Below are 14,516 nucleotides of genomic sequence, written 5' to 3' on the forward strand. Positions count from 1 at the left end.
AACACTGCAAGAAATTGTTAATCAAAATTTCGTTGAGTCTAATTGTAAGAAAAGTCTCCATTGTATGACCTAGTAGCCCATCTGCCTGTAATTGAAATCTTTAATATTTTGCTGACATCAAATATGAAAAATTAATGAAAATATCTCAAAGTTCCAAAGCAATAGTTGTCCAAATTAATTCAGTCTTCAAGAACAATTTTTTCTTATTCCAATCATGTCCTTCCACTTACACTGATAAACCAGAAGGCCTACGTGGTTGTCTTTGTGGCCAGGTCAGGGTCAATGTGATTTCATACAGACTCGAACTCACTTTGCCAGGCCGAGTATCTCTGAGTCAGGTTCTTTGCTGAAGGCTTGGTGTGAGCTAATGCATCCAAAAAGTCGGCAGTGGTCACTGTGTCCAGCTGGATCCCAGGTAAATCGCTGCTCTCTAGATAAAAACAACAGTAACAGCACAACAATCGACCTTATGGTGATCAATGCTCTTGCAATGCTAATAGACCGTCTTTCAAGACAATGCATAATGCAACATTCTTAATGGTTAATGCAGAAAAGTCAAGACTAAACAGGGCTCAGAAAAAATTCTTTAATGTACAACTCGGCCCCTGCAGTCCAGACAAAAATATGTGATTTAAATGTATCATCAAAGTTTTATTTAATATTTATATAGTGCCGCAGTGGGTCCAGTCCAACATCATAGTGTGCCAGAGATATAAAAGCCCGAGCCCTAAGGAGTTTATTATCTGTGGGCAAAATGGATCCAAAACAGAACACCAGAGGATGGAGGAGCTGAATGTAGGAAGGACGATAAGACCAAGAATGTGTGCAAATGTCAAGAGCCACCAAGAACAGGCACAGGGCTCCATCTGCTGGTGAAAGTTGGACTTTTAAACAGATTTTCCTTCCAGAGCACCTTTGCTGTGATGCCAGCGTTACCTGACTGGTGATTTTCAAGTGCATTGAAGATCTTCCTCACAGGCCGCATAGCTGCCTCCCTGCAGACCAACTTAATGTCTGAGCCTGAGTAGCCCTCAGTCTCCTGAAACAGCCACAAACCAGCCATTGGTCAGCAGGCAGAATGCTGGTGGTGATCACATCCTTCTGGGCAGGACCCAGGATCAGAGCCCCTGTTTAGATTCTGTACCTGCCCCCCATACTCCATGCCCCTGGACACTATACAAAGATTCCCAGGTAGATAATACTTGGGAAAAGAGGCCTTTAGCATGTCTGGATAACCTAAGAAGCTGGGCAATGAACAACTTCCTGACTCCATCCAAATATATGTTATAAGATGTTGGTAAAGGACTGGACCACCCACATTAACCTAATGGGGCCCTTGTGCTAAATTCAAGGATGATCGAATTTAAGTAGATACTTTTGTTCTTGTAAATAAGACCATGACTGCCTTTGAGGAACCTCAACGAACATCAAGTTCAAGTGTCCACTCAGAGGAGTCAGTGATGGCAGTGACGATGAGGGCAATAGACATGTACCTAGAGCCTTCATATTTGTGAACGACTTCCATTTCATCATCACAGTAATCCTTTGTGGCATGTTACCCATTTTACAAATGAAGCTGAGTCTCGGAGAGTAAGTGATTCCCCTGAGGTCACATAGCTAGTAAGCTGCTGGCAGGGCCAGGATTTGACCACAGGTCCTCCAAGTCTAAACCCTATGCTGTTTTAACTGTATCATATTGTTTCTCTCTGCTTGAATACTTCCAAGTGACAAAGAGCTCATTCTTTCATGAAGAACTCTTGCATTGTTGGGGAGCTTGGATCTTAGTGACTCAAGGAAGAGGTTTAGCTCATAAGAAGACCCTGCCTAGATGACTGTCATGTGGTGACTGCTTGGCCCACAGATACCTCTCCAGGGCAGCTTACCTCGCTCAGCATGCTGTACTCCAGCTCTGTGCGCAGCTCCAGGGCTCTGCTCTTGCTCACCGGGGGCAGCCAGTGGTGGATCATGGCCTGCCTGGCCTCCCTGCTGGGGAGATCAACCAGAATCCTCTTCTCCAGGCGGCGTAACATGGCACAGTCCAGCTCCCTGAAGTCACATCAGAAACAGAGGAACCAGCTGGGGCCATAAACTCACTTCATAAGCAACAAGCACAGTTTAAGAACAATTTTGCACTGCAGGAAGCCATTCTGCACTTTAACGGTTACTCTACATCTGTGCCTGAATGGGTAGGACAGTTACTTCATGTTGTTTGGGAGAAAGAATTGGTTAAAAAAAGGGAGAAAAAAAAATCTTAAAAATACCATATGTAAAGGAGGTAATTTTTAGTGACTTAATTTGGGGGAAAATAATCCACAAGGAGCATTTCCATTGCATTTGTAACATGAATTATTCAACCTGATCCTGCCCGTGAGTAAATTATGCCTGACAGTGACTTGGGCACTCTGGGAAGTACATTAATTCTTCCAAAACTCTCATACATTCTGGAGCGAATGACCATCTCACTCCATTGCTCGGGTAAACACAGAGAGCAAACGCTCCTTCCAGGGTGCCCAATGCCAATGTGGCCCTTTGGCGCACACACTTGTGCTCTTTCCAAAACACTGTCAGGTTAGGTTTATAAAATTTTGTATCTGCAAGCCATTTCCCTAAATATCTTAATATAAAAATTTCAAACAAATAGCAGTGTAGAATAAAACAGCGAATATCCATATACCTACCATCTTGATTCAACAACAGTTAACATTTTACCATATCTGCTTCATATCTATTTGTCTAGCTAAATTATTTCAAAGTAATTTACATCTTGAAATCCCACCCCTAATACTTCTGCTGGCATCCCCTCCGCTCCAAAAAAGGTCATTTTCTTACATAGTTACAAGGCTATTATGACACCTGACAGAATTAACACTGATGGCATAATATGTCTAATGTTCATTCCATATTAAAATCTCTCCAATCATGCCAAAAAAACTTTCACAGTTTTTCTAACCAAAATCCAATCAACGGTCATGCATTACATATGGTTATATCTCTTAGGTCTCATAATGTAGACCTGTCTCCTTGCCCTGGCCCCTTTTTGAAAAGATAAGGCTAGTTTTAGAAGGTCCCACATTCTGGATTCTCTTGATGTTTTCCTCATGGTGTCGTGTACCTGCTTCCTCTATCCCTTGTTCTCTAAGATGAAACTCAGATCTAAAAGCTTAATTATTAGAATCAAGATAAACATTTTAGCAAGTATATTGTATAGATGATGATGTTTTCATATTTATCATATTGGGATCCACCTGTTGGTTTGTCTCATTATTAGTGATGTTGTGTTTAATTACTGGGACCATCTGGTGACAGCATATCTGTCTATTGTAAATGAAACTTCTTTGCAAATAGTAAGTATTCTACGTACAGTACTTCAGCACAATGTGAATATTTCTTTCCCCATCCCCTTTCAACCAGTGGGTTTTGCATCTATTAATCGTCTTTGAATCAATTATTTCACGAGAGCAGTACAAAATGGTGATTTAAAATTTTTTTATTCTAGTCCGGCCGGGCATGGCACAGTGGTTGAATGTCGACCTAGGATCCAGGCGATCGGGGTTCGATTCCTGGTCAGGGCACATGCCCGGGTTAGTAGGCTCGATCAATGACTCTCTCATCATTGATGTTTCTATCTCTCTCCTTTCCTCTCTGAAATCAATAAAGATATATTTTTTAAAAACATTTATTCTAAATGTATTATTTGGAATTATTATTTAAAGTAGAGCTTTCCCTCATCAACAGGGGCTCTTTAGTTACCCTGAATTATAATTCCTGTTATCAATAGATCATTTTGAGTGTAAGTCCGTGAACTCTTTATAAGTTAAAATTTCAAGTTCCTGGAAGGGAAGATAACAATTGTTTGACTTCCTAGTATAGAAATTAGGAAATGCCTGTGTGTTGGTCCAGCTTAATCACTAATAAAGACTAACAATGAAGGCATCATCACCAGATATTTCTCATTCATAAAGACACTGAGAATCTCCAAAACATCCTCTCATTTTTCTTACTGTCATTCCGAATCTATGTCATGATATTTCCTTTTAAGTTGAAAAATGAAAATACTCTTCCAGGCAGCATATCTGAATTCTAAATTGGAGTGACCAGATTACTTCAGATTGTGTCTTTTCTTTCCCTGTTATTCTTCTCATCCTGAGCTGGGAATCCATAGTCCAGGGGTGTCTTACCAGCAATAACAGTTACCTATTTATCAGCCTCACCCTGTTGAAATTCATCTCACATCAGAAAATCAGCCACCTCTTCGCCTGTACAACCATTCCCCCTCTCAAGACCAACATTTATACTCGGGCACAGGGTCACAGAAACTTTGCAGAACTCTAAGAGATTTTTTTCATATTAATAGAAGATAATGCTTAACACTAAGTGGCAGGTACTGTTTTAAGCATTTTACAGATGTTAATTCATTTAATTACCATGAGAACTCTATGAGGTAGGTACTATTATTATCTCTATTTTAAGATGAGGAAACTGAGGCACAGAGGTTGAGTAGCTTGCATGAGGTCAGAAAGCTAGTGAGGTGGCACTGGAGCCTGCGCCTCAGTCACTGTCCGCTGCCAACACAGTCACTGCTAGTAGACTTCTAAGTCACATGGTGGTGAAATCTCAGAACCCTGAGGACAAAGAGGATCATAAAAGATTCCAGGAGAAAAATACAGGTTACATACAGAGGATTAAGAATAACACTTCTCATGAACAGCATGAGATACTAAAAGAAAATAAAGCAATGCCTTCAAAATTCTGAGGAAAAGTCCTGGTCAAACCATTAATTAGTTGGTAGACAGAATAAAGGTATTTTCAATATGCAAAGCTTTAAATTTACCTCCCACATACCCCTTATCAGGAAAGTCCTGGAGGACCAAAGGGAGAGAGTAACCAAACCAAAGGGCCACATGGGATCCAAGAAACAGTCTGACACAGAAAGAGAAGGACTTTCCAGGGTGATGAGGTGAAGTCTCAGGGTCTCCTCTAGATCCTGGGTGAAGAGGACAATCAGTTCAGTGTGAAGTTTGTAAGAAGGTTCTAGAAGACATCTCCAAAAATATGAAATTGGTAGAATACCTGAGTGTGTCTGAATGAATCCAGAGATGATTTAGACCGCAGGGAGATGTGGCCGAATTAGTGGGAGGGGAAGGTGAGAGGAGTGGGGGGAAGGAGAGGAGAGAAGGCAAAGGGAGCTCTTTTAGTAGAGAAAAGAAACAAACTCATGTTAGGAACTAGTTCAGTTCAGCAATATTAACCATCTGTCAAGTGCGCTGTCACTGCTAAGTCTCCAACATACAGAAATGAGTAAGACAAACTCCCACTTAAAAGTAAATAAAGGCAATAACAAGGAGGTTCGGGCATGAAGTGCAGGAATGTTGGTCCAGTAAACTTCAAAGATAAAATAAGACTTGAGATCAGACTAAAAACCAGGAAAGAAGCGTGAATAAGCTGAAAAAGAGCAGAGCTGGAGTTGACCAGAAGCCACCATATTTCTTCCAAGGCCTTTCATTGGACCTGCTGTCCCCTCCTGAAAAGGGAGGGGACTACAGAGGGAACGTTCTGTAGGGGCACCTTCTTAAACTCCCCATTCCATCCAGAGTGACTTCATGCAGAGGGAGGTGGGAAAACAATCCCTCTCTATAGATGTCTGTATTGATCAGCTAATGCCCTAAAGCAAGAGATTTACCTCAAAACTGCCTGTGGGCACAAAATAAGTGCAACTCTGACAGCTGGGCCTGATGAATGTACTTTTAATGACATCAATAATAATATAATCATACAAGGGAGGAAACAAAGGACAAATGGAATGTACCCAGGAATTATTCTTTATGCCAATAGATTTATAAGAAAAAATTTAACTTGTGGCAACCAGAAAACACTCCCTTTAGCTCTTACACTTTGATTTGGACTAGTTATTCTGTTCTCAGGTCTTCTTTCTTTTGGTTATCTAGTGCTTCCATTGCCTCAAAGGTCAGAAGCCACCAGTGAGAGTGACATGTGAGATACAGAGAAGGTTCACAGGCATCAGAGCCTGGCCACTGAACCTCTGCCTGCTGCTGTGCACAAGGTGGCAAAGCCCAGTGGCCACCTGCACAGTTTACATGGGCTATAGGGCCTTGCACCTGAACCCCTGAGCTCCTGAACCAAACCTTCCAGAGCCTTCCTCAGCCCCGTGGTTTGTCTCCCCATTAAACCATGTGGTTCCTGGGACAGGGATCATTCCAAATTTTACAGAATTTGGAAACCTAACATAATTCTAGTTCATTTATCCAAGAGTTCAAACATATTCAATTTAAACTATCTCAGCGTGTTCAAAGAAAAACAGAGTTTTGTAAGCAAAGTCTTTGCAGTATATCCATAACCACCATGAAGTGAGTGGTCCTGGCAATCCTTGAAGAGCAAGTTAAGGAATTGTCATATTCGTTGGTAGATGGTGGAGAGCTGGTGACTAAAGCATAGAAGGTTACCTTGTCTCCCACAGTAAGCCCTGCATGAGCTAACTCCTACCTGAATTTCCCACTGGGGCCAGCTTCTCCCTGGGGCCCAGGGGATCCATGGAGTTATTGTGGAAAGAACTGGGTTATGTCTGCTGAGCTCTGCAATCACATGTATACACTTCTATAGAAATATCAAACCAGAGAGGAGTGACTTCATATGGGAAGAAATGGTTTACACAGGTATATTTCTACCCATTCCCAAAGCAGTAATCTCTTCGATTTTATGCTTTCTTCTAAATATTAGGGTTTGGGGGGTGTGTTTTTTAATCCAGAGTTTGGTCACACCAGGTGCCTGACTTTTAAGAGGGACAATGAAATATAGCAAGGAAAAGATGAGTTTCAACATGCTTCGCACATACAATTTTCACACCTTATTTGTATAAACTACCATCAAGCTAAATAGATAGCTAAAGATGGCATTTGCCTTACTGGCCCTTTTCAGTAGTTTCCCTCCGGACTCCTAGGCCTGAGTTTCTGAGTACTCAGCAATCAAGGAGGGTCAAATTAGCCCTAATTGTGCTCACTAAACATTCCTTACATGGCTGTTACTTTAAGTGGTAATATTAATGATGCAACACTTGTCATCCTCCTCATCACTTATTTTACACATCAAATGACACCAATGAGCTGTTACTCTTGCTTCCTTCTTATCCTCTCTGTGATGCTACAGAGCAGGGAAGGTGCTCCTTGGAGGAGAGGCACTGAATAAACAAAGGACCCGCGCGCCACCTCACTGCCCAGAAGGGTAGGATGACTGCCCCTCGCAGACAGAATGGGTGCGTCTAGGGAAGCTGGCAAGTCAACAAGCAGTAAAGGATAGCCTAGTGCCCTGAAAGATTCTACCGATGAGAACTACCTCTACCCAACTGTAAAGAATTTCTTTGGGGATTTTAGGACTGGGTTTTTACATAGTTTGATGTGACTTAATTATTTCCCCCAGAGGGACAGACTGCTTGAATCAGGTAAGTTTCTTCCCTCACCTAAGACTCTGAAGCCAATGCAAAGGTCTGTTCTAATCTTAATAAAAACACAGTACTTGCTGAGAGAAGGACTTGGGCAATATGTAGCAAGGGACTTAAAAAATCTATACCTTTTGATATAGTAATTCTACTTCTAGAAATCTGTTCTAAAGTAATAACCAGATTTTTGTCAAAGATTTTTATAAGGAATTTGTTTCAGTGTTATATATAGGAGAGAGAAGTTGGGAGCATCACATATGTTCAACAGGGAAGGACTGATTAACTAAATTGTGGTATGTTCACAAGTGGGAATTTTGGGCAGCCATTACAAAATCCAATTTTTGAGGATTATTTAATGACATTGGAAATGTTCTTACTATGTTAAGTAATGAAAGCAGGACACTAGTGGGAATACAAAATGTACCTCTATAGAGGGAAATTTGGCAATCTCTACTATAATTCCATGCACATTAACCCCTTAACCCAACAATTCTACTTCCAGGAACCTACCCCAAGGATACACTGGCAAATACACAAAGTGATATATGCGCACCATTACTCATTACAGTACTATTCGTAATAGAAAAGAGTATCAATAACCCACGTGTGACTGGGAGAGATTACCATCTGCACTAAATGGCACATACACAGCTCCAAAGAAAGTAAGGAAGAATTTTCTGTATTTATTTGGAAAGATCTCCAGAATATTTTACTAAACAAAAAGTCAAGATACAGAAAAATTTATGTTTCCTTTTGTCTAAGTAAACCAAGTTCAGTTATTCTATGGAATTCTTTAAAAAATCCTTGAGAGCCCTGGCCAGTGTGGGTCAGTGGTTAGAGCGTCGGCCCTCAGCCTGAAGGGTCTTGGGTTCCATTCCTGTCCCTGGGTTGCAGGCTCCGTCCGCAGCCCAGTCAGGGCAAGTGCGGGAGGCAGCCAGTGGATGTGTCTCTCTCACGTCCATGTTTCTCTCCCTCTCTCTCCCGTCCACTCTCTCTGAAAAGCAGTGGAAAAATAGCCTCAGGTGAGGGTTAAATCAATCAATCAATCAATCAATCAATCAGTCCTTGAGAGTTTAGCTGTGCAGCATGTGACAACTTATATCTATACAATGTCTGTCAATTCCTACTGTTAGCCCAGTGAGTCTCAACTGGGGGTGATTTTGCCCCCGCCCCCAGGAACATCTGACAGTGTCCGGAGACATATTTTGGTTATCACACTAGGGTGGGGGTTGCTACTGGCATCTAGTGGGGTGAGGCCAGGGGTGCTACTCAGCTTCATACAATGAATAGGACGGCCCCCAAACAGTTATCTGGCCCAAAATGTCAAAAGTGCTCAGATTGAGAAATCCTGAATTAGCTCTTCTATCTGAGTTAGGCCAGACCTATACTATTTTCCTCATCAAAATGTTACAGTCATAGTATACACACAAATATAAAATAGATTTACATGGTAGGATAAAATGAATATCAATCATATTAATGTTGTTAAAAACTAAGATTTTCACAGAGAAAACATACAATATAAAGTCAAAGAATTTAGCCCTATCCAGTTTTGCTCTGTGGTTAGAGCGTCAGCCCGTGGACTGAAGGGTCTTGGGTTTGATTTCAGCCAAGGGCATGTACCTCAGTTGCAGACTTGATCCCTAGCCCGGTCTGGGCACATGTGGGAGGCAACCACTCTCCCTTCCTCCCTCTGAAATCAATAAAAACATACCTAAAAACAAAAAAAAAACCTATGTATTCCCTAGCTCTGCCCAATCAAAAGGTCAGGAAGTAATGATAATCCAGTAGCAAGGAGCACCCCTAATTGTGAGACTGTGACTCTCTAAATATCATTTCCCATAAAAGGGCAGGACTCTGTGAATCAATGGCTGATTCCAGGTCTCGAGCAGAATGTACAAATGAAACTTGGGTCATCTTGTACAAATAACAAAGAAGCTTTGCCTTGGTCACACCTAACAGCAGGAAGACTAAGAAAGAAACCCCCAAGTTCTATTTTGGGTAAACTGAATATTGGGAGGCAATTACCAATTTCTGCCACAGTATTGTGGGGGCAGACAAATTAGTCTCTGGATCGCACTGCCCAATACTGTAGCTATCAACCACATGTAGCTACTGGACACTTGAAATTTGGCTAATCCAAACTGAAGTGTGCCATAAGTGTAAAATATACACTGGATTTCAAAGGTTTACTATGAAAAAATAAAGTAAAATATCACAATATTTTTATATTGATTACGTATTGAAATGACAATATTTTAGGCATAATGGGTTAAATATAATGTTATTAAAATGAGTTTTATGTTTCTTTTTATATTTTTAATGTGGCTACTAGAAAATGTAAAGTGTATGTGTGCCTCATGTTGTATTCCTATTAGACAGTGCTGCTGTAGAGTAACTAGTTATAGGGTCTTCTGAATGCCCCAAACCTGCGAAGAACAGACATGGAAAGTTCAGGAAGGGCAGAAAGAGAGAAAGAGGAGTAAAAATGCTCAGAAAGGAGAGAAGGGAGAGAGGATGGAAGGGGAGAAAAAGGTGGGAGGGAGGGAGGCCGGCCTGACTAATGGCCACAGAACAGGAGAAAATATCCGCAAATTATATGTCTGATAGAGGGCTTGTGTATATATAAAAGAGAGTATATAAAACAAATCTTATAACTCAGTAATGAAAAGACAAATTTGAAAATGGGCAAAGGATTTGAAAAGACATTTCTCCAAAGAAGACATGCAATTGACCAGTAAGTACGTGAAAAGATGCTCAATATCATTAGTCGTCAGAGAAATGCACATCAGAACTACTGAGATACCACTTCGCATCACTAGGACGGCTATAATCAAAAAAGTAATACAAGGGTTGATGAGGATGTTGAGAAATTGAACCTTCATCCATTACTAGTAGGAATATAAAATGGTGCAGCTCTTTGGAAGACAGTTTGGCAGTTCCTTAATATAATTAAACATAGAGCCCGGCCGGGGTGGCTCAGCAGCTGAGCATTGACCTAGGATCCAGGAGATCGAGGTTTGATTCCCGGTCAAGGCACATGCCAGGGTTTCGGGCTTGATCCCCAGTAGGGAGCGTGCAGGAAGCAGCTGATCAATGACTCTCATCATTGATGTTTCTATCTCTCTCCCTCTCCCTTCCTCTCTCTGAAATCAATAAAGACATATTTTAAAATAAAACCAAAGAAAACAGAATTACCACAATAATTTCACTTGTAGTTATGAGAATAGGCAAATCTATAAAAACAGAAAATAGATTACTGGTTGCTTGGTACTGGGGGTGGGGGGTGATTGCTAATGGGTATAAGGTTTCTTTGGAGGGTAAAGAAAAATGTTCTAAAATTGATTATGGTGATGGTTGTAAACCAAATAAATATAGTTATAACCACTGAATTGTACACTTCAAATGGGTGACTGTATGTCACGTGAGTTATATCTCAACAAAGACTTTTTAAAAATTGATGAGGCTATACCTGACAAGTCATGAGATTAGAGAGAGACGGGGGGGGGGGGACAGAGAGAGAGACAGTGATTACCACTGCAGGTTGCTAGGGCACCAACTCATGACTCTAAAAATCAAAGAGAAAGGATCCTGTTCTTCTAGTATGAACTATATTTCAGGGTAATCAAATAACCCTATTAGGTGAGAGAAAGTTCTGTGACAGAGAATAATCCCAGCTATCAATGAAAAGGAATGATAGACTCATACCCCTAGTGAAATAAGTGATTCAGGCAAAGATCAATGGATGCTAAAACCATTGATGGGAACTGTACACCTGAACCCAATGATCCATCTTGGTGTCACCCACAGCTGGACAACAGGATGTTGTCCTATCTCTGGATGCAGTGCAATGCGATGTACGCAACATCATCTATGAAGTATGTTTGCCAAAAAATTACATTGATCCTGAATCTAATCAATCTAACTTTTAGTCTAGAGTAATTATAGGGGCAAGGAAATGAAGCTAAATACTACCATGAGGATACAATGAGCCAAATTCAGAAAGTTTAGACATTCTACAAGACAATCTCCCTGGCAGCCAAGTCGATGGCAAATGGGAGGAGGAGGGAAGGAGGAAGTCTGTCTGTTCTAGATTAAAAGAAACTTAAGAGAACAACCAGTTACAAAATGCAAGCCTTGTTTGGATACCAGTATAGTAAATCAATTATAAAAAGTCATTTTTAGAACAATATGGGAAATCTGAATATAAACTGAGTATTAGGTAATACTAAGAATTAATATCAATTCTGTTGAGGGCGATAATGTAAGAAAATGCCCTTATTTTTAAAAGATGTATCCTGAAGTATATATGCGAGAAATAACAATAAGATCATTTAAGATACTCAGCAAAAAAAGTGGGGCAGGAACAGATGAAATCAATTGGGCAAGATTGTTAGTTACTAAAACTGGGAAATGGTGGGTTCACTGTGCATTTTTTGTCTTCTTTAGTGTTTGGAATTTTTCATAATAAAATGTTTTTTTAAAACCCCAGCAATGCTCAAGGATATATGGGTTAAAACATGTGGGTTCCAAGGTACATTGTAATGAAGCAATCTGTGGTATAATAGAATCCGAGCTTAAAAGCATGTGTGTATTTGCCATTTGACATGTTGAGGGGCACTTCTTTCAGAAAAGCCCTCCCAAACATCCTTGATTTGATTTTTAATTCTTTGTTAGCTACTGCTTCTCATTCCAATCGCCCTCCTCCCCCTCCTTCCTCTCTGAACCATTTCATTTGGGGCTTACCAAAAACCGATCACCTTAGGGAGACTGGCAGCATGGTAACTTCCTCAACAAAGTCCTAGGTGTCACTGGGAGTGGAGGGTTCCCTCTTCCTCTAGAAAATGTGTAGGTCTCCCTGGGGGCACAGACCTTCCAAGAGCCGGGCAGGAAGTTACCGTTTTCACACAACATAAGTAAAGTGTTATGATCAACCATGTTTCAAATGGACGAAGGAACAGAGATGACGTCTCTGAAGGATTCCTGTAGTCACATTTAAATGACACATCTCTGTTTGGGCCCCACTTTAATATTGTCTATAAATAACCTGTATCTTCAAAATGTAAAATGCTGATCACCTTCACACATTAGAGAACATTTTATAAATTTGAAGGGAGGTGGAACCAGGTTTAAATTATGAATATATTTAAAATAACAGATTACACATGAACAGTCATGATCTCTTTTCGGTGACCTCTGTTTTGGATGTCCAGATGATTGGCATGCACTACAGAAGAGTTTCATCTTTGAATGTGGAAACAAAACTGGAAGGACAGGGGTGACATACGAGTGCCACAAGTTTGAGCTCTGTTGCAGATTTGCTGTTGACTTTGGGTGGATTGACCTCCTGTGACCTTGGTCTTCCTCTGCCAATGGGAAGGAAGCATTTCTTTATGTCTTATGTTTCACCTGCCTCTCAAAGGAAATAATGTATGTGGAGACATTCTTGGAACTATAAAGAGATTATAATTATTTTTTAAATATATTCTCCACATAGATATTGTTTTCCCTCATCAACATCTTTTATTTCCCAGTTCCACTTCTAGAATTGTTCTTAAACCACTCTGGGATCAGTTTGAATAAAAGACTCTGGGAGTAGATTACATTTTTAATTAGAGATTGTTTAGCTTCCTATTTACTGTGCAACATTAAAGAAAAGATTTTCTTCCTAACTTAAAAAAATTTTAATTTTACTACTGTTAAAATCAAAACATTATTTCTGGAATATTTTTAAGTCGTGGAAATTTTAGCATTTTATAGTTCTTGCCAAACTCCTGTTTAAACATAGTAAATACATTGTCTTTAAACTCAAAATATCCATTTTAAATATTGTCAGTGGTATGTTCCCGGCCTATGTTCCTTCTATTAAGGCAGATTCGTTCACAGTACACATAGCAAGAATTGAGGACTTGAACAGGAGAGCCTTCAGATTAATCTTCCAGGGCTGGAACCAAACAACGAGGCTTTGCCCAAAGTGGTCAATATAGTATCTTCATCTGTACTCAGTGGCTCATGAAAATATATTCAGAATGTACTCTAAATCTCTTACCAGGGCAGGTTAGAAGCTGCTAAGACAAACACAAGATCTTCTGAGCGAGCCAGCCCATCCATCTGCACCAGCAGCTCTGTCTTCATCCGAAGGCTTCCTTCGTGCTCTCCCCTAGAGAGAGACGAGGAGGTGAGGTTCTCCGGGCAGAGCCCTCCCTCCCCAAGGGCAGCGCTCAGCGACGACTCGGTGCCCGGGGAGGGGTTCTCTTATGACAGCTCACCCTTCCCGGCCTCATTCTCAGAAGCCACTTGTATTAGAGTTGGAGGAAAGAAGCCATTTGGTATTCTTTTCCCAAAGGCAGTAATTGAGAGGACATAAACTAATATAATGATTATACTGAAAAGAAAACGAAAGGTTGACAGCAAACTAGAAAATGACTGAAGGGCAGACAGTGCCACTGGGAGATGAAATGCAGCCCGGCCCTGTCCACCTGCAGTGCTATTTAGTATTATTTTTTTAACCCTCACCCGAGGACATTTTCCCCATTGATTTCCAGAGAGAGTGGGAGGGAGAGAGGAGGAGTGGAGACACACACACACACACACATCGATTGATTGCCTCCTAAACACGCCGGGACCAGGGCAGGAACCTGCGACCCAGGCACTGCCCTTGATGGGGTCAAACCAGGGACCCTCTGGTCTGCAGGCTGACGCTCTAACCACTGACCAAACTGGCCAGGGCTATTTACCCTTTGTAAATGGCATAATTGAGAATAATCCTTTTCATTTATATAGCAGGCATAAAAGAACTTTCACAAGAAGTATTTCTTTTAGTATAATTTGTGGATATAAACTGTCCAAAAAGAGAGATCAACCACTAGTCTGAACCTGTTTCACTGTCTTTTAATAAGAGGCAAGGTAATGAACGGGAGGCAGCCGTCTGTGCGAGTTCGCCTCCAGCTCCCCACCAGCAAGCGGCCACCACAGGGTCTGAACATCCAAGCTGGCTCTAAGTGCTGACCATCACTTCTTTAGATGGGCATAAAAGGGCAAAAAAGGCCTGTCTTGGACAACACGA

The 14,516-nt window shown here is 41.0% G+C and overlaps 1 protein-coding gene across 3 annotated transcripts in view; it reads right to left on the reverse strand.

Annotated features, from left to right (window-relative positions):
• The window catches only part of KATNAL2 (katanin catalytic subunit A1 like 2), a 59,847-nt gene continuing 45,331 nt past the window's right edge, over positions 1–14,516 (reverse strand). For all 3 annotated transcript variants that reach the window (XM_081149566.1, XM_081149565.1, XM_081149567.1), the window contains 4 exons: positions 13,500–13,610; positions 1,884–2,046; positions 937–1,039; positions 1–430 (listed from right to left, as the gene is read on the reverse strand). In XM_081149566.1, the coding sequence (XP_081005692.1) occupies positions 291–430; positions 937–1,039; positions 1,884–2,046; positions 13,500–13,610 (517 nt within the window). In that variant the 3' untranslated portion in view covers positions 1–290. The remainder of the gene's footprint in view (positions 431–936; positions 1,040–1,883; positions 2,047–13,499; positions 13,611–14,516) is intronic.

This window comes from Miniopterus schreibersii (genome assembly GCF_964146895.1).
Source record: "Miniopterus schreibersii genome assembly, chromosome: 10".
Taxonomy (NCBI): Eukaryota; Metazoa; Chordata; class Mammalia; order Chiroptera; family Miniopteridae; genus Miniopterus; species Miniopterus schreibersii.